The sequence below is a fragment of the Pocillopora verrucosa genome, chromosome 13, assembly GCF_036669915.1.
Source record: "Pocillopora verrucosa isolate sample1 chromosome 13, ASM3666991v2, whole genome shotgun sequence".
Classification (NCBI taxonomy): domain Eukaryota; kingdom Metazoa; phylum Cnidaria; class Anthozoa; order Scleractinia; family Pocilloporidae; genus Pocillopora; species Pocillopora verrucosa.
The window spans coordinates 5,983,634-6,003,545 of record NC_089324.1 but is presented as its reverse complement, the minus strand read 5'-3'; the positions used below and the strand labels follow the sequence as shown (position 1 = coordinate 6,003,545).

General features: G+C 39.8%; 1 protein-coding gene across 5 annotated transcripts; it reads right to left on the bottom strand.

Moving 5' to 3' along the window:
• Positions 1 to 149: 149 nt before the first annotated feature.
• On the bottom strand, positions 150 to 18,058 carry LOC131789604 (REST corepressor 3). 5 transcript variants are annotated; one of them, XM_059106767.2, is made up of 17 exons: positions 17,837 to 18,058; positions 16,826 to 16,861; positions 16,291 to 16,350; positions 14,699 to 14,785; positions 14,081 to 14,133; positions 13,860 to 13,938; positions 12,744 to 12,826; positions 12,420 to 12,541; positions 11,723 to 11,780; positions 10,955 to 11,008; positions 10,309 to 10,424; positions 9,818 to 9,962; positions 9,273 to 9,452; positions 3,494 to 3,551; positions 2,833 to 3,102; positions 1,976 to 2,139; positions 150 to 1,305 (listed from the first exon to the last, which is right to left on the bottom strand). In XM_059106767.2, exons 1-17 carry the CDS (start codon positions 17,844 to 17,846, stop codon positions 1,135 to 1,137), a joined length of 1,746 nt encoding a protein of 581 aa, XP_058962750.1. In that variant the 5' UTR covers positions 17,847 to 18,058; the 3' UTR covers positions 150 to 1,134. The 5 variants fall into 5 exon arrangements, with proteins under 5 accessions (XP_058962750.1, XP_058962746.1, XP_058962747.1 ...); XM_059106763.2 differs by lacking the exons at positions 16,826 to 16,861; positions 17,837 to 18,058 and adding an exon at positions 16,452 to 16,735; XM_059106764.2 differs by lacking the exons at positions 16,826 to 16,861; positions 17,837 to 18,058 and adding an exon at positions 16,452 to 16,735 and having other exon boundaries at positions 9,839 to 9,962.
• Between the last annotated feature and the right edge of the window lie 1,854 nt (positions 18,059 to 19,912).

The window sequence follows — 19,912 nt, the reverse complement described above, 5'->3', positions numbered from 1 at the left end:
GGAAAGGAAGGCGTTCTGAGTTAGTACAAGCGTGAACATACGTGTGGTCGATGTACGAACTACAGTGTAGCTCTAAAGTAATGGATGGTAAGGATTGGGAATCAGTAAGACCCTTCGGAAAAATTCCAGGAAAAGACTCCAAGCAGAACTTATACAAGGTACTGTTTATTTCAAGCTGTACAAGATGTTTCAACTTAATAGTCTGTTGGTGAATCGCTTAACTGTGACAATAAAATGAAAGGGAAGAGAAGAGCTCTGATCTTTAACAAAACGCAAGTAGTCAACAAAGCATAAAATTTAACGCAGTCACTTTAAGAGTAACACGGTTTTGTTTATCATCCCTGATTGTCCTCGGGTCTCCTCCGGAGACAACACGAGGCCTCAGGAAAAGTATTATGATATTTTTAGAGCACGGTGATATTTCGTCGGCTCACGAAATTGAATCAAACGTTAGTTAGAGATTGGTCAGATTGTGAGAATAAGGAGAAAACTGAAATTTCAATTTGTTCTGAACTCAGTTAGTCATGACATATTGTGAAGTTTTCGCAATTTCCTGCGCTCCTAGTGGTTTGACGGCTATAAATTCGAGATAAGATTAGCTCCTTGAGATATTTTCTTTGTTTTAATTGCCGTTTAGTTGTTCTTAGAAAAGCATTCTTCTGAGGAGAACTTTTGGAGTATAGCCTTTGGAATAGAGCACTTTTCAACTGAGTGTTGAGGGTGGGTTTTGCTCACGTCGCTGTATGATTGGCCCAGAAAACCCGTGCCACTTTTTCGACCAATCAGATTTAAAATCAAAACTAAATGCTGCTTGGTCACTCGCTTTTCCCGCTCTTAAGGCAGCTTGCTTGTTCTTTTACCACGAGTTCTCACTGACTCCTGGTGTATTTTCCTTACTATGGTTGGCTGTTGTCGACACTCAATCGAAAAGCGCTCAAAACGGTTTCTAACTCAATTGCTTCAGCCGCTCGCATACCACTACAAAAACTTCAACACTCCTACAATGCAATTCAATCACTTACATGAAACAGGATTCAAACTTAAAAACCCTAACGTTTTTTTTTTCAGCAGAAAAATATATATACTTTCACCTAACTAGTGTGAATTCAAATTCCCAACTCTCAAACATTAGTATCACATGCCAGAGCGTGTCTGCCGCAAGGGAGGGGTACCAGAGGCACTATGCGGTGATTCAGATCTACCGACAGGACCACCGAGGGGTTTTTGCTCCATCATTTGTTGAATTAGATGTGAGTGAGCTGGCGGGGATTGCCGCATCATTGGGTTCGCTTGAGGATGAAGTGGCTGAAAATAAATCAGTAAATAAGTAAAACGAATGGAAATCTAAGACCTCCGGCACAGTTTTTCCCCAATACGGACCTCCCGTCTGGTGAATAACATATATGTATGTACACAGCCATTACTGAATGAGGACGCGATTTTTTCAAGGGTTATATTACTTTTCTCTTGCTCTTACGCACAGCAAGCGGAAACGTACATCGCAGTTTCACTGGCCCCGATTCTACCACACCAAGTCAACTCCATACCGCTTTTCAAGATCTTCCCCGAGCGCACTTAACTGTAGTCAATCTTCAGCTACCGAAGGTTCCTTGAGCAGGATTTCACAGCGCAGTTGAACTTATTATTATGTATTCTCTATGTCCTACATGTTAATGTCAATGTTTGATTAGTGTCAAAAGGTCTTAGTAGGCCTACAAGTCCGTGAGGCGTGGTAGATCCGTCCCAAACTTCTCGCCGCTTTGACACTCGCTATTACGTTTTGACGCCGCTTGATGCTTCAACTATGCAAGCAGTTTTTTTTTTCTTTAAGTTTTCAAAGATTTCCGAACAAAACCTATCACTTTCCAACCCCTACTCCCCCTCCAAAAAAGAAAAAACAAAACGTAACAAGAAAAAGCAAAACGAAGTACCCCCTTTATTATATTATGAGAATAAACATCGTCACGATCGTCACCTGTGGTCGTATAGGTGGGACCATTGGTTTTATCAGTGGAGGCGGGCCCTGCAGACCCCCCTGACTGGTTCGTGGGACTCCGACCTGAGCTTGCAAGGGGGGAGGATGACGTTGAGCTTGTGATCCAGACGGCTTTAGAAGAGGCGGCGGCTGACTGGGGAGGCCTGGAATGGGATGCAAATCAAAAGTTTTGCTTTTCAGCGTAAACTCACCACAGGAAACTTTTTCAGGGCACATTTCCAACGCGTATCGTTTAAGCAAAACCAAAGTAAAAACAACAAAATTCTCAGGAAGCCGATGTGAACTCAACCTCACAAAAAAAAAACAAAACAAAACAAAACAAGCAAACTGCCTTAGCTAGTCACGATCGGCTTAAGTTTTGAGTCCTATTGGTTGGAAAAGTATCGCGAGTTTCTGGACCAATCCCAGAGCAAAGTTAAGCAAAACTATTTAAACTAATCTCTGACTACTCTCCACAGTAATAAAAATTTCTCTGAGAGTCCAAGGTAATTCAGAACGATCATCTGGGAATGCAGTGGTTTAGGTTCACTGCACTATGTGACCGGTCTGGGAACGCGACTCATCCTCTCAAAAAATCAGAAGCACATTCGTGTTTCCCCAGTGCATCAAGCAGCCTTTTCTCACTGCTTCTGAAATATTTACCTTTTCCCTGATTATCGACTTATGTGACTGATGATTCTAGCTATATCGAAATCCCATCAAAACTCTAACCAGGAACCAACAGAATAAAACTGCAACAAGCATATCGCCTCCACTAGCAGAATTATGTAAGCAGCAGTATTCAATTTTGTTCCATACATGTACGTTTGAAAATTGCACAGAAGACAAATACTTACCCTGATTGGGAATGGACGGAGAGGACCTGTCTTGTTGATTGGGAGATGAGTTTCCACTGCTTCCGGGAGATCCTGACATGTGCAGAACCTGCAAGTCATCGTCTTTTCTGTCACTGCTTGTGATTCCTTGTTCCGCTTCATACTCTTCCAGAACTTGTTGAAGATTGAAGCGTCTTCGGTAGTTGACGAAGAAATTTCGGCACTGGCTGACACTCTTATTGCCCAAGACTTCAGCCATGGCTTGGAAGTCTTTCCCATAGCGTCTAACGGCTATGCAGAAAATACGCAAACATCAAACCTCCTCGAAGCAACCACACTTAAATTGGATATCAAGCCTTCATCCGAGTTTTCAAGTAGAGTAACTTTCATCTCCGTATCAAAGCATTCATGATCTGCACCACTTTTCTTAGCAAAACTAAGAAACGGAAATCGAAATTTCTGACGCCTACCTTCTACTGACAGCACATACTACTAGTTAAGAATAAGATACTTTTCCGCCTCTTTCTTCCCAGTTAATTCAAGGAGCAGCGGAAGGGCGTGCAAAATCAGGGTTCCTGTTTGATATAAACCCCTGCTGTGACCATCACATTGTCGCTTGGTGATCAAAAGTCAACCAGTCTCTGACTGAGGCAAGATAAAAAGGAACTAATTCCAAACTTACATTGCACCGCTAAGAGAAGCTCATCGTTTGACCATCTGGCATTGTTTTTGTTATTTTGCTAAAAAATATAAAATAAAACAAAAAAGCAATGGAAAAAAAACATTCCACTACAAGAAAAAAACGTTTCTTCGCGGTATACTTATTAAGTCTAAAGTTAAAGACAGTAAATTATAAGTATCATTTGCATCACAAGTGGCGTGTAACTAGAGGTACAAAACAGGTCAAAATTCCTTGGGATAGTAACTGAACATGTCCCACATCCAAATATATGTAGAGTATTACAAAAGACCACTTGTTGTTTCTTTATGGTATACTTATCAAGTCTGAAGTTAAAGACAGTAAATTATATGGATCATTTTCAACACAAGCGGCATGTAACTAGAGGTACAAAACAGGTCAAAATTCTTTGGGACGGTAACTGAACATGTCCCACATTTATATATATGTAGGGTATTACAAAAGACCACTTGTTGTTTCTTCATGGTATACTTATCAAGTCTAAAGCTAAAGACAGTAAATTGTATGTATAATTTTCATCACAAGTGCCGTGTAACTAGAGGTACAAAAGAGGTCAAAATTCCTTGGGATGGTAACTGAAAGCATATCCCACATTCAAATGTATGTAGGGTATTGCAAAAGACCACTTATTGCCAATTCAGGTGTGTACACAGAACTTCACCCCCCCCCCCCAAACAATGATGGAGACCAGACAGTCACCATGCCTTGGTAAAGTTTATAAAGCACACAAAATTCAAAATACTTAGGGGGGGAGTGGGAGGATTAAACTTTTGTAACATCCCGTTCTATGTTTTAACCTCCCATTGTAGCTTTAGCATGGAGTGTGAACTGCCATCGCATCAATATCAGTATCTGGGCAACTGTCCACCTACCCCTCCCCTAACCCAACATTAACTTTAAATTGTTATCAATTGACTGTTGTTGAGTTAGGGAAGGGGTAGGTGTGCAGGACACTGTGACAGTGTGTCATGTATTACTTAAGAACTACACACCCCAAACAATATGGCGGTTCGGTAAGTAAAAGACTGTTTAATGAAGCCTCATGCGTGCGCATGAGCAAACCATATATGGTAACACACAACATACAACACACTGGAAAACCATAACATTCCTCCACACATACACGATCTGTCCCTAGTTTTCAAAACAAGCCCTAAAATACAATTTCAAGGAAAACATAAAATAAACCAACAGTGTCCGGTAACCACAGTTCGAAAGGTAAGAACGACCTTTAAACAAGAAAACGAACAGAATAAAACAAAGTTCAGAGATCAAGCCTCTGTGGTGCCCTGCGAACTCTCTGAGGGTGTTGTCGCATTTTGACCATCGGACTAACTGTAGCTGGTTTAGCATCAGGAGGGTCAGGTACCGTAGGTGTGGAAACAGGAACCATCTTTGGTTGATCTTTTTTGGAACCTCCTGGAGCTGTGCCGCCCTCAGTGGTTGGAGTACTTGATGTAATTGGGGTCAGTGGTGTGTTGGCCATTTCAGGTTGGCTGACTTCAACACTACAGTCGGCGTCAGTGCTTTCAACTGTGTGTCCAACTGCCGTTGGTCTCAACTGATCAATATGTCGGCGCCAGATCAGTCCCGGTGCCACCTGTACCTCATACATCAGCGGACCTGTCTTGTTAACAATCAGCCCTGGACGCCACTTCAGATCCCCTCGATAATCCCGTGACATAACTGAGTCACCCATCTCTAACTGGCGATACTGTTTACCCTTGTCAATCGCTGCCTTAATGCTCTGCTGGTGTTGTTGGTTAACCATCTTACGGTTTAAGTTAGGTTTCACCAAATCTAGGAGAGTACGCAATGGTCTTCCCAGGAGTAACTGTGCTGGGCTCTCACCGGTGGTGGAGTGTGGAGTGTTCCTGTAAGCTATGAGAAACTTCGCCAACTTCTCCCTCACTGGCTTGGGGCTTTGACGCATGGAACGCAAAGCCTGTTTGAAGGTTTGTACTGTCCTTTCCGCAAGACCATTCGTCGCTGGATGGTACGGTGCTGAAGTTATATGGCGGATGCCATTGGACTTGACAAATGTCTGGAATTCCTCAGAAACAAACTGTGTACCATTGTCACTGACTATCTGTTCTGGAATTCCAAATCTGGCGAACAAATCGCGTAGAATTTCGATAGTCGAACTTGAAGAAGTTGACTTGACTGGAACCACTTCTGGCCACTTGGTGTGTGCGTCGACAACCACTAAGAACATCGAGTTCTGAAATGGCCCTGCGTAGTCGATGTGTATACGCTGCCATGGTGTAGTGGCCCACTCCCACGGATGTAGTGGTGTTTTAGCAGGCATCTTCTGGTTTTGCTGACACCCGCTGCAGCCTTTCGCTAGCTCTTCCAGATCACCATTGATATTAGGCCACCATACGTAGCTCCTCGCGAGTGCTTTCATTTTGACCATGCCCAGATGCCCATCATGAAGTTCCTCTAACACTCTGCTTTGTAACTTATTGGGAACTACCACTCTCATTCCCCATAGGATGCAGCCTTGGTGAACTGTCAGTTCATTGCGTCGCTCGTAATAAGGCTTGTCTCCCTCCACACGAGTAGACCATCCTTTCACGATAGAATCATGTATCCTCGCTAGGACAACGTCACGACGTGTTTCTCTTGCCACTGCTTCACTGGTTATAGGTAATGGCACAAACTGAGAAGCGTGGAACACCTCTGTTGAATCCACCTCCAAGTCTTCTCGCTCTTTCTGCTGGAGAGGGAGCCGCGACAGTCCATCGGCATTGCAGTGTTTGGTTGTACTCTTATACTCAATGATATAGTCGAACCCAGACAAGAACAATGCATATCGCTGAAGCCTTGCAGCAGTCATGGCTGGAACTCCCTTTTCTGGGTGGAAGATGGCAGTGAGGGGCTTGTGGTCTGTAATGAGCGTAAATCGTCTCCCATAGAGGTAAACATGAAATCGTTTCACCCCCCACACAATGGACAATGCCTCCTTGTCTATCTGTGCATACCGTCGTTCAGTCTTGGTCAACGATCGGGACGCAAAAGCTACCGGCCTTTCGCTACCATCGGACATGACGTGTGAAAGAACCGCGCCGATGCCAGTTGGTGAAGCATCACATGCCAGCCTAACCGGTAATGCTGGGTCATAGTGCGTTAGCACCTGCTCAGATGTAATCATACGCTTAGCCTCAGTGAACGCTCGCTCGCACCGTTCAGTCCACTGCCATTCGTTGTTTTGCTCTAACAACTGGTGAAGTGGGTGGAGAACTGTAGACGCATTGGGCAAGAAACGGTTGTAATAGTTTACGAGCCCTAAAAATGAGCGAAGCTGTGACACATTCTCAGGTCTTGGTGCACTGACCACTGCTTCAATCTTCTCTTGTGTCTTGTGTAGACCTTCCTTATCGATCTCATGCCCACAAAACTGAACTCTATCTTTGAAGAACTCGCACTTCTCCTTGTTAGCCTTCAGACCCGCATCTTGTAATCGCTTGAGTACACTCTCCAGGTTCTCCAAATGTTCTTCATCGGTTTTGCCTGTGACAATCATGTCATCAAGGATGCACTGGGTCCCAGGTATTCCCTGTAATACCTGGTCTATGGCACGCTGCCAAATGGCTGGAGACGAAGAGATGCCAAAGACTAAGCGATTGTATCGAAAAAGGCCCTTGTGTGTATTAATCGTAAGGAGTTCCTTGGATCTTTCGGTTACTTCCATCTGGTGATAAGCTTGGCGAAGGTCAAGCTTGCTGAAATGTCTACCGCCAGCCAAATTTGCAAAAATATCCTCTATACGTGGCAGAGGGTACTGTTCTGCAAGAAGTACTGGGTTCACTGAGACCTTAAAATCGCCACAAACTCGTACCGATCCGTTTCGCTTGACTACCGGGACAATTGGGGTCGCCCATTCACTGTATTCTACTTTAGAGAGAATACCTTCCTTCTCTAAGCGTGTCAATTCTGCTTCTACTTTGGGGCGGAGTGCGTATGGCACTTGGCGTGGTTTATGAAAGCTGGACTGGCAGCCTTCCTCGACCTTCAAATCCGCCTTGTAGCCTTTAAGTGTGCCCAGATTTTCGGAGAATACAGACTCGTACTTCTGTAGTAGCTGATCCACTTTGCGTGCCATACCCCCTTCTGAAGTCTTGCTAAGCTTAAAGGTTTTGATTTCACCCCAGTTCAGTTGAATGCTGGACAGCCAGTCACGCCCAAACAGTGCTGGTCCCTGCGTCTCAACAACTTGTAGGTTTAACTCTTTTTCCTGGCCCTTGAACTTAACATTACATCTCATCTCTCCCTTAGGTGTGATTTTCTGCCCAGTGTATGTCTTAAGTGTCACAAGGCTCTTTGAAAGTTTGACATGATTAAAATGTTCCTTATATTGTTTGTATGGAAGTACAGACACCGCTGACCCTGTGTCTAGTTCCATCTTGACCACCTTTCCCTGTATTTCGGGGTTGACCCATATTACGTGATCCTTGTCACCCACATTATTAACCTCAAGGGATGCCAAATAATCATCGCTGTCCCCGTCATCGCTGTCCACATAATTTACTGGGGGTTGGGAAACTTGTGTCTCTTTTTTCTTTGATTTACAAGCCCTCACAATGTGACCAGTCTTGTTACAGTGGTGGCATTTTTCTTTCTTGAATGGACAACTTTTGTGATCATGAATTCCCAAACAGCGGTAGCAACTTTGATCACCCGTTCTCTTGGGGGAAAAAGAACCCTTTTTCTCTGAAAGCTTGGCTTCTCTCTTGAATTTAAGCTTCTTGCCTGGCTTTGATTTGGCTAATAGACCGATTGATTCTGACGCTTTATTCCCCTGGAGAGCTTCAACATCCTTGTAAGATTGCTCAATAGCTAAGCACTTTGCAACAGCAATGTCAAATGTTAGTTCCTCAAGCTTAAGTTTCAAAAGCTCTGACATCATTCTCTTATCTCGAATACCCGAAACCAGTCTATCTCTAAGCCTTTCCAAACGCATGGCGTCGTTAAATTTGCAATCCATAGCTAGATGTTTCAAAACAGCAACATATTGACTCACCGTTTCTCCTGCGTTACGTGCTCGGTTGTCAAACTCATACCTGGCTACTAAAGCAGACTTCTGTGGCTTCAATTGTTCGCGGAGACGCTCTACGATTGCGTTGTACGTGAGAGAATCTTCTCCTAACAAGGTCGGAGCCATCAAATCTTTCGCCAGTTGGTACGTTTCAGTGGGAAGATTGGTTAACAGGATGGCTTTCTTCTGTTTCGCGTCGGTCACTCCATTGGCCACGAAGAAGAATCCTAACTGTTCTGTATACGCCTCGAAGTCAGTTCCCACAGTGAACTTTTGAACTTTTCCGATGTTACGAACTGGATTTGGTGCCGTATTTGCATCGCTGGCCATCGTGGACGTTATGTGGATTTAGTTTAGGGATGTCTTCACTTTTAGCAGCCAAAAAGGTCCCTTAATATCCCATCCTCGTCGCCAAAATTGTCATGTATTACTTAAGAACTACACACCCCAAACAATATGGCGGTTCGGTAAGTAAAAGACTGTTTAATGAAGCCTCATGCGTGCGCATGAGCAAACCATATATGGTAACACACAACATACAACACACTGGAAAACCATAACACAGTGCTACTGCAGTTCTGCTCTGAATATGCCATATGATTTCAGAAAATAACCAACACACTTTTTTCTTTCAAACACAGTGTTCAAACCCCTATCGAAGTTTCTTACCACTGTTAAATCTCAAATACAATTTCACTGCCTTTCATTATTTATTCAACTTACATCTCCTGGTCTCATAGTTTCTACACCACCATCCAGCGTGTACTTGTGCTGACTTATCTCCTGCTTGTTTGTCTGGATCTGTCTCTTGAGGTTGACAATATCCACCTCCAAAGGTCGCACATGATTATCCCCAAGGGTACCAGACACAGACACAAGGTATTCCTGTGACAGAACCATTCCCTAGAGTGATTATGGACAGAATTCATTAATAATCCACAGGGTACATGTACTTCGTACAAATTCAATTAAAAAAGCTCAAGGGGAGAACTAACAATCAGATCTTTGGAATTAAAGGGTTAACCATTGACATATCTATGGTTTCAGTTCTTGGTTAATTAAGGAAAATGCATTCTTAACCATGAATGAGAGTAACTGAGGACTGAACAAAGGAGAGGGAAATGAGTTGTCACAAGTCAAATTACAATATTCAGTAGTTCAAATAGTTGTAACAGAAATAATAACAAGAATCCTTGCAGAAAATAGTTGCCTTTGCACAGAAAAGGCAAGCTTAAATGCAATTGCTGTTGCATTTGTAATAACCCAACCTTAGGAGCTTTTCGTTTTACTTTGTTTCCTCGGTGGCCAGCTCTTGTCTCTCTTCCTTCATGCCTTGGTCGCAGAGTTCCTGTTCTCCTGTAAAATGAGGCCAGACTCAGAGTTGGTACTGCCAAATTGTGTTGTACTTTTTTACTAATGATATAAAGCAAAGGATTATCTTCACAATTTGTTAGTTTTGTGTTAGTGTAGTTTGTGACTTCAACCCTTTCACTCCCAAGATCTCATTAGTAATTCTCCTTACTGTCTGCCAAACAACTATCATGATGTTACTTCAGAGAATTTGATATTGGATCAACTAATAACCTCCTAATTGATATTTTCCCTTATTCTCATCACTTGTCTTCTCAACATTGTATTCGATATTGTAAGGAGAAATTCTGTCTTAGTTATTCATGGGAGTTTCAGGGTTAAAGCAGCTGTGAGTTGTATGTTTACATTAGTCTCATTTTTCCAGCTCCACGACATTGAAATAAAATACCTGTAGAACTGATAACATGCACTACACATGTTCCCCCTCTGGGTGGCATGCAGTTGATTAGCTTGTGTACGGCAATTTGCACAAGAACCAGAAATGTTTGTTGCCGTTGCTGCTCCCTGCATAAAAAAGGCAAAAATACTTGATCACACATTAGTGTCTAAACAATAATGGTAACAGTTATAATGGTATTATTCCATTGATAAAAGCAATAACAACACTAGTGTTAACGATATGGAATGAAAACAAAAACATAATAATACTACAAGTGGTCAAGCCTTGCAGTGAGGCTGGATTTTTTTTAGAGCACAACTTTGCACCACTGTAGTCAGTATTTTAAAATGCAAGTTATCAAAATTAAAAAAAATTACATATTTTTTTTGCACAATCATCTGTTACAACTCAAACTGAACTTGCAAGTTGTTCCTTACAAACTGCTGATTACAACACCAATGTAGTGTAACATGATTGCAAAGTCACATTAAGTCAATGCAATTAGTGTAATCATAAAACCATCCAAGCTGTTTACAAAACCAGCTCTGTTTCCTAAGTACAAAGTCCATGAAGGACACCAGACATAGATGTATATTAATAATGGTAACTGTTATATGATTGTGTAATCTAAATTGAAAATTGAAAATATACATACAATGGGCTGCTTGTTCATGATCTTTGGTTTGCTTTGACCATTTGCTTGTCTTGCCTATTACAGAGAAAAAAAATCAGAAAGATTTATCTACTAGTTTAAAGCACCAATGATCAAAGATATATTGAAAGTTATTAAGTAGTTAAGGAACAGACTTTCTATTCCTATTTGCTCTGATAAAGGGATAATGCACAAAATGTCAGCTTAAGAAACTCATTATGATGGCCAATTTACATTTAATTGTCAACTCAGTTGATAAAACCAACCTATCATGTTATACTCCCCACTGATGCAGAACCACTGTTTCTTTAGAAACTTACCCCCTTTACTTAACTTTTTATTGACTCATCAGTAACGGCTGATGCAGGGTAATGGGGATAAAGAGGCCAGTCAAGGTTAATTTGAGGAAAAACCATGAACCTTTTAACTCCCCAAAGTGATTTAAATGTAACTTCTCCCTAAAATATCCAAACACTATCCAACAAACAGGTAACAAGAGTACTCAAACTTATCAGTTAAAAGCTGTAATCATGATATAACACAGAATTCTTGTAACTAAATTACAAGGAAATCTGTAACAACTGGATGGGAGAATTACCAATCAGATCTTGGGAGTTAAAGGGTTAAAGGGTTAAAGAGCTGCCTTCATACTTCTACAAGGAATATCGACGTGCAACTAAACATACACACACAGGAAGAAAAAAAAAAAAGGAAAAAGGCTAAAACACTAAAAAAATTAAACCATTGCAATCAAGTATCGTTTCCAGTTACCTCTTTTTCTGGCTCAAAGTCACTGTCACTTGAGTCACTATTGTCACTCTCAGGGTCACTGTTTGAAAATGAAAAATTGTGCGATAAAGTTGAGTCAGCAAATCCTTCTCATATGATTTCTATATGCTACAACCAAACAGACAAAATCTCAAAAGCTCTGAGAGATTCTGGGCTTCTATTATCAACCAGTTTAATAGAATTACTTGCAACAAGTGATAACAGAGATCTACCCACTCTGTTTGCTGTGGGACTAAGTTATAGCTTGCTGTAATTTTAAGACTTTACACCTTTAAACTCCCAGAAGTGATGAAAATGCAACTTCTCCTTTAAAATTCCATAAATTTTCTTGTAAAGAAGTGATGAGAACAGAGTAGCTTACCAGCAAGCATTTTTTAAGTTAGTAGGGAAAATCACTGATTGGATCTTGGGAGTGAATGGCTCAAGATAAATAAAAATTTTATTTATGCAAAATGCCAATACTCAAAAAAGCTGCAACATAATCTTTTGAAGCCTTCGAAGAGACAAAATGAAGCAGAAGTTTTTAAATCATGTTTTTTACTTATTTTCTTGTTATATTTGAATTGTTTCATCTGCTTGTTTATAATGGATAATTGTAACTCCTGAATAAGGAAGCATCTCTTAACCTCCTCATTGCTCCCTGTCCCCATATTTCTTCCACTTAACTTTACTAACTTACTTGATGGGTTCCTTTTGAACAGCCATCTTCTTGGCTTGCCGATCAATCAAACTGGTTCGGCTTCTGGTTTTTTTCCAGGAGTAGTAATATTTCACTAGCGTGGCTACTGATTTGTCAGGCAACTAAGAGTTAAAACAATACAAAACCAATGACTTGCATTTCTGGTGTTAAACAATAAAAATGACACAACTCCATACAGAGTTATCACAGAACAAACCAAGGCAAGGAGATCCATGTCCCAATAAATGCCAAGTTTCCACTATTACACATTACACTAAAAAATTCACAGTTGTACATGCAAGATCACATTGCATTCACACTCACAATTTGTTGAATCCTCTTGAAGCTTTTGCCATGAGAACTGTATGCTTGTTCAAACAGGATCTTATCTTCCATGCTCCACTCATCTGGTTAATGGCAATTCAAAATTATAAAAAGCAAAAAAAAGAGAGAAATTGAATAATATATGTATAGGTAATCACATGAGGCCAAGTACTATTAAGGATTAATTGCACGAGAGTTTTCAAAATTTTCCAAAATTGCCCAAGTCGTGAAGCGACGAGGGCAATTTGGAAAATTTTGAAAACTCAAGTGCAATTAATCCTTAATAGTACAAGGTCTCATGGGATTACTTGTTTATCAATAAAGGGCAAACGAACGGTTGCTATGCAACGGATTAGCCAATCATTAACAGGTAATCATGCCCTCTCTTGATTACTAAAAATGCCCTTGATTAAGAAAAAAATGCCCTCTCTCTCAACCAATCAGCGCTCAGTAATTTTGCCCTTTATTGATAAATATATATATCATCAGCTGTGATCATCACCAGCTGTGATCCTAATGGTTTTCAAGGCCAATATCATCAGCTGTGATCATCACCAGCTGTGATCATAATGGTTTTCATAGCCTATATCTGAACTTAGTACATACAACTAATGATTTAAGGCAAACATTATCTACTTAGTTTTTCTAAACAAAAGTGGTTTGGTGCAACGTATTGTAGTTTATATTTTTTTTCCCGATTGAATTACAAATTTATGATCATGCATTTGTGATTACAAAGGAGGGAAACATGGAATAAAGACCAATGTTCTCCTTTTCAGGGGGTTATAACCAGTAAAATTTATTGCCTGCAATAACTCTAAATACTGCCTACAATTGCTTGGAATTCTTGAAAACTCCATCGGTAAAAGGATTACTTTACTATGTGTAGTTTAAAAATTTCTTCAAGCTATCCTGTTTAAAACAAGGGAGAATGCTGAAAGTCCTACTGGCACATTTCCACTGCAAAGTGTCCTGCATTCTCTTGCAAAATACAGTGAACGTTTGATATTGCATGGATTGTTACTCAGGCATTATTACAAACATCTTTTCAGTGATTAAAGAATCATCACACACATGGTTGGTGACATTTTACTAAAAACACAATTGAACCTATACCTGGGAAAGGCGTAAAGTTTGCCAAATCAGTCAGAGACTTATCTAGATTATGCTTGTGCCAGAACAGCATTCCAAGTGCCTGAGGTAAAAAAGAGAATGCTCAGAAAAAAGTGAACTCAAGAGACCAACAGATTCTTACCAGCAAACTGCAATTAAAGCAGTAAATACAGAAAGTAAACTAAGGTAAATGCAAAGACGCAAGTCCAAAAATGTGCCCATACCTGTTCAACATTGTATCCATGCTTGTCCTTTGCTACTGTTACATAATCATCCACTGAAAATTGAACAGGAAATAAACTTAAAAAGACATTTCATGAACAATTTGAACTTAAAGACCAAGGTTCCATCAAATAACAGTTACAGAATCAATTGTGCAATTGTTTGAAAGACATGTATCTTGCACATTACAAATGTGTACCAGTATATTGCGTAAACATGAGAAAATGTCATTACTTGATTTGAAAAAGCACTGTTATAATCCAGATTAAGCATGTTGCTGTTCAAGTAAATACATGTCTTTACCATCAATAATCCAAACAAAAATGTTGTGCAATAAGATAATCCTCTCCAATCTTAAAAACACCTACTGTTGCAATAATTTTTGTTAGTGGCTTGTTGTTAATTTTTTTTAATAGTTAAAGATCATCTCAAGCAATTTTTTGACTGAAATTGAATCACTTGTATGTTTGCCTGAAGTTGAAAGGTTACATCAACCCTGAAAAAAAACTCATAATGGTTTTTGCTGGACACAAAAATGGTTAATGCATGTTAACACAGTAAAAGAACAGAACAAAAGGTGATATTTTAGTGGGAAATTATGTGAAAGTTATTGTACTTACATTTTGAATTTGGAATATCTTCAACAGGGGCCCACACGAGAAGAGCATTATGGCGAAGAGTTGAGTCATGTTTAGCTTCCTCCTTGTCTGAATTTAGAATAACAAAAGAAAAAAAAGGCAAATTAAATGGACAGGAAAATTTTACTACACTAATTTATGCAGGGAAGCCTGATGAAATGATGGAGGCAGAGGGGCTAACTTTGAGACAGACTGGCATCCCATTTAGGGGGGGGAGTCGTGATACTCCTAATAGCTTCATGCCATGGACACTTAAATAAGCTTCAAATGGATGGGTGACATGAAGTGAGAACAGACTTTACCTTTAACCTTCCTCATTCATGTACCTCTAAATCATGAGTCAACTGAAAATGTATTTCAGTGTGCTTAGTGCTACTTCTATTGAAAAATAGATAAAATGTTTGGTTGAACCTTCACTCCAAAACACAATGTTTGGTGGTACACCTACTACTTCTATTGCCCCTCTTTGTGTTGTTATGCTGTTCACAGTCTTTCTACTAGCCAGGCATGATAGATAAAATGAGACCATTATTTTGGTTAGGTGAAGCATTTCTAAAACTGTGCAAAACCCACTTCAATTTTAAGTCAGATTAGTAGGTTCACGACTGCACAATGTACACAGGTGTACTGTGTGTGTGGATTTTGATGATGCACAGCACAGTTTGAACTATTTTCAATCAAATACAAATCATTTGTAAATTGATCTCATGATACCTATGACAAATCATGAGATTTAAAGCAAATTATGCAACAAACACCCTTTGCCTTGAAAAACCAGCTGCAGGATAAAACACAGACTGGTTTAAACCAAGCATAAATAATTCATAGTGAAGAAACATCAAAATTTGAATGTTGGTAAAAGAGCCAAAGTATAAAACATTTTTTTGTCATCTACGAACAAAGAAACTAGAATTTTGGCATCCTTACTGTATTAACTAGTAAAAAAAGCGTTCTGGTTAAAAAATGGTGTTTTGAAAAGCTTTTCCCAAAACTTCGATTCCCATCCATTCACCTTCTAGTTGTCAGAACATCAAAGTAATTTTCCTGACTTAACGTTTTAAAACAGGAATTTTATGGAAGGTTTAAATGATAAATTGTAAATGCTGGTCTTAGCTAACAATTAAAAGATGCAAATGAGGGATCGACCGAACCGGAAACTCGATTTAGTCGGGAAAAAATCACGAAATTCTTATCACAAAGTACTTCATGTATTTCCAGTGCGACATAGTAACGCGAAATCCCCATTTAAGTTCCGAGTTTTAATTAGCTAAAACAAGTTGCACATAATCAGATCGATGCAAAGTTAAAGAAAAAAATACGTAAGTCATAAATGCGTTGAAATGCGGTGGAAAATACATCAAAAAGTTCAAACAATTAACGAAAGAAATCATCAAAGTTAAGTTAGAATTTGTGCAATTACAAGTCAGCGGGCCGGTGAAGTAAAAATCTTTCCGATTTTAAAGAATATCTCTATCAGGCCCTCTATCAGTTAAACAACTTCTTAATTGGATCATTTTTCGCCTTTCACAGCAAGAAATGTCCATCTTCATTTAACGTAAACAGAGGAAACTTACTCTCGGTAACGAGCTCTGGTATGGAGGCTTGGTACTCCTCACCGACTCTCATCCCCGGCTCTGCGAAAACAAACATTTAAGAACAATTCATACGTGTTTACGATTTCCAGGAAGAAGTTGCACTTCTCCCGGGAAGGACATTGTGGTTTTGATTCTCTAACCGTGGTATTCCCCGTCACTATCGCTTTCTATCTTAGACACGTGTTGGTTGTTGTCAGTGTCTTTCTCTTCTCCTTTCTTCCCATCCACTCTCGAATGTGCCATGATTGAAGTTCGAGTCTCCGAAGCCATTGAAATCGTCTAAATGCTTTAAATCACTTCAGTGTACTTAATTAAGTTGTTTTCCGCCTCTTACTACCTCAAGAGACGAAACGCATGGAAATTAAAAGAAATATTAAGAGGTTTTCCCACTTTTCAGAGACGAAAGACGAAGCGAAGCCGACGTTAACAGGACAAAATCACGTGATGTGTTTTCATACTAACATATGATAATGTATTCATGACAATGCAAATAAATTATATAAGAATGCGTTACCTTTGTAAGAATGTCCATTTCCATTTTCCCTTTTATCTGTCCAAAAGAAAACAAATTAAAATCTTGATTTGATACACAGTAACAAAGGGTAGAGCCAATGAAAAAATCGTACAACGGTTCTTTAACTTTCATCAAGTTAGCATCATTGGTTATAGGATTAGTATCCGAAATAACAATATTTTATTTTAGTTTTTATATCTCGATGAGTGACTCTTGTGATTAGATCATGTCTCCTCCTGGTGTACCAGTTGCCTAGCGCCACAAATCAACCACATGGCTTTTAATTTCTGTCTGACAGAGTTTATCGCGGGCTGTAGTTTTCGGTCACTTTGTCGTCTGCACAGATTTAACTAGATTTGATTAGAGCGTGACAATATATATATCAAGTTAGCGATTTTTATTTCCTAGCAATCGTCGAAATACTATCTAAGGAACTCCGAGAACATATACACTATTGAATAATTCATAATTAGAGGATGTCTTGTGAAAGAAATCAAACAATAAAACGCCTGTAAACTCATCTGAAAAAACGAGATGCCTTATTTGATGGAATTTTTGAATAAAGAAGCTTGGAAATTGAGAGTTTCTGAAAATTTCCTTTCCTGCTTGTTCGATAAGAAATTGACCGGAAATGAGAAGGAAAAATATTTTCCACAATCATAGAATATATTTTAGCGGTGCTTTTGGAATAAAGAAGGACATCTGAAAGCCCGGTTGATCGAACACTAGATCCAGAAGAAGAAGAGCTTTCTTTCGAGGTAAGAACCAAGTATTTGTTTCGTACCGAGCTAGACAACAGACGCTCAGAACTGGCAAGTCACGAAATTTTCAACACTTCGCTTGGTAAAAATTTGAAGCGAAAAGCGTTCGAGAACGTCATTTCAAGCAAATGTCGAGAATGAAGAAATTAATGGGAACCGGGCAATGCATTGATAAGTGTAGCAGAATAATAGATTTTTAAAATGATGTGGGATTGGACTGCTAAGTTGTTAACAATGGCTATTTACTCACGGCCTTTCATATTTTCTCCAGGAAAATTTCGCCAACCCACTTATGCGACGTCTGACGCGTAGAAATCCTCTTCTCACTGCCTCGAAATAGCTTTCTCTCGAGTTTCCGAAAGTTCGGCCGAAAATCTACGCTAACGGGTAACCAGCCGCTCTTGAATCATATTTATAAAGTCATATATTTTCTGTCCACATGTCTGTATGTATGTTAATTTCTCGTGGTATTCAGGAGCAGTCAAGCATGGAAAATTATCACGTGTTGGATTTGCATGTGAATTTGCTGATTGGCGAACAACAATTCCGTGGAGATCTTTGCGACGAGGCCGACAGGTTTTCGATACGGAAACGAACTTTGGCAATTTTTCATCTAATATTTACTTCTCGTAGAGTCTTTAGGGAGATCTATCTTGTAGATGCTCAGCATGTATTTGATAGGTCTGTGATAATAAATGCCAACTCAATATTTTGTTATCATGGACCTTGTTGACGTAAATGGGAAATGAAAAAAGGGACTGAATGGAAAGAAAGAAGTGAACTATACGAAAGTGGTAGTAATTAGCTTGGAATTAATTGTCCTCGTTAAAGTCACATCATCGGTTTTCAGAGCCGAATTTGGTTTTTTTCATTTTGAGGAGCACTTCTTAAAGTCGACCTGTCAAGTCGTTATACCGGGCTACGTGACGTGTGCGTTCCTGATACGAAAACTTCATATGCGCCGAGGGTCACACATTTGGTCAGTGATTTCCTGCTCTTCTGCCCTTTTTGAGCGTGTAAATACGCAAAACATTTACAGATCAGATAAGCGGATGTTAATTCACTCAACGAGAGTGCAGGGGCACGTGTTACCAGAAGAAAACGCGTGTTTGCGCCCAATATCAGAATGACACGCTTTCGAATTAACGCTTGCTACAATTCTCAAGTGCTAGTGACGCTAGTAATTATAAGCCGAAGAGTGAGACCTCGTCTATTAAACACTTGTAAATACGTAAGTAATGTCCACACTCGTTTTTATTTACATTAATTCTTGACACTCGAGCAATTTAGATGATATATTATTTTACCACTTGGTGAACGCGCTTTTTAGAAAGAGGTTATCTAGTAATTAGTGGAGCGGGAAGATGGCGAAACGCTTCAGACTAATTGTATCATACGCCTATTCTAAGCAAGGAAGGCATCTGCCTTACAAGCTATTTGATGTCCAGAGTTAAGGGTCTGCGTCTGGACCCTGAATGCCTTGGGAGAGAACGTTCTGACGTCACGCGGCGTCCTATTTTTGACTTTTTCGGAAGGGTGGTTGATGATCTTTCTCATGCGACCTCCACTGATGACAGTTGGATTTTGTTTCGTTTTCGTATGTGACAGAAGTATGAAACTAAGTTCAAGAAGGGCAAACCTCGTAACACTAATCCGTCTGTTTTGGGCTAGTATCCTCCCAAGCCGTGACGCATGCGAGTTCTGATGGGGGACAGAGGACGTGTTGCATGACGGTTACTTGAGGGCCGGTTTCGCCTTTTTCCTTCTTTTTTATTTATTTATTTATTTATTTTTAACAAAACCGCGTTCTATGTCATCTTCAATTTAGTCGAAACGGTCGGTCTGAAAATTTATTTTTGTGGGTTGTGTCAAGATGACCGAAAGGAAACAGTGGAAGAACATGTATTTAATTAAATCAACTCTCTTACGTAGAATCCCTAAGGCCCACTACTTACGTAAAAACCGCGTCGTGTAAATAATCAGCCCTAAGCCTAAATTCTTTCCTTCTTTCGGATTTGTTTCTTGCTTTCTTGCTCTGGTCTGATCGAATTTTTGTTTTTTTTGCTTTCCTGGTTTGTTTCTTTGCTCATGCACTTTTTCGTTTGTCTAATTGTCTATTTGTTTGTTGGTTTTCGTTTTTTTCCTTTTTTGGCCTTCAAAATGGAAATTTAAGTTCGCCAGATCGCTTGTTGAAATCACTCACGAACAATGTGCTTTCACAGCCGAGGGTTCAATTCCATCAAGGGAGTCATGATAACTTACACAGCCGACTTCCTATAAAGTTCTTTTAAGGGAAGTTTCATTTATCAGACCTAGTTGCCCTGCA

Excerpts from the sequence above, each read along its gene's own strand:
- LOC131789604 (XM_059106763.2), bottom strand. The coding sequence starts at position 16,581 with ATGGCTTCGGAGACTCGAACTTCAATCATGGCACATTCGAGAGTGGAT. Across the intron at positions 16,351-16,451 it reads TAGTGACGGGGAATACCACG|AGCCGGGGATGAGAGTCGGT; the intron begins GTTAGAGAATCA and ends TTGTTTTCGCAG. Across the intron at positions 9,453-9,817 it reads TAAAACGAAAAGCTCCTAAG|GGAATGGTTCTGTCACAGGA; the intron begins GTTGGGTTATTA and ends TAATCACTCTAG.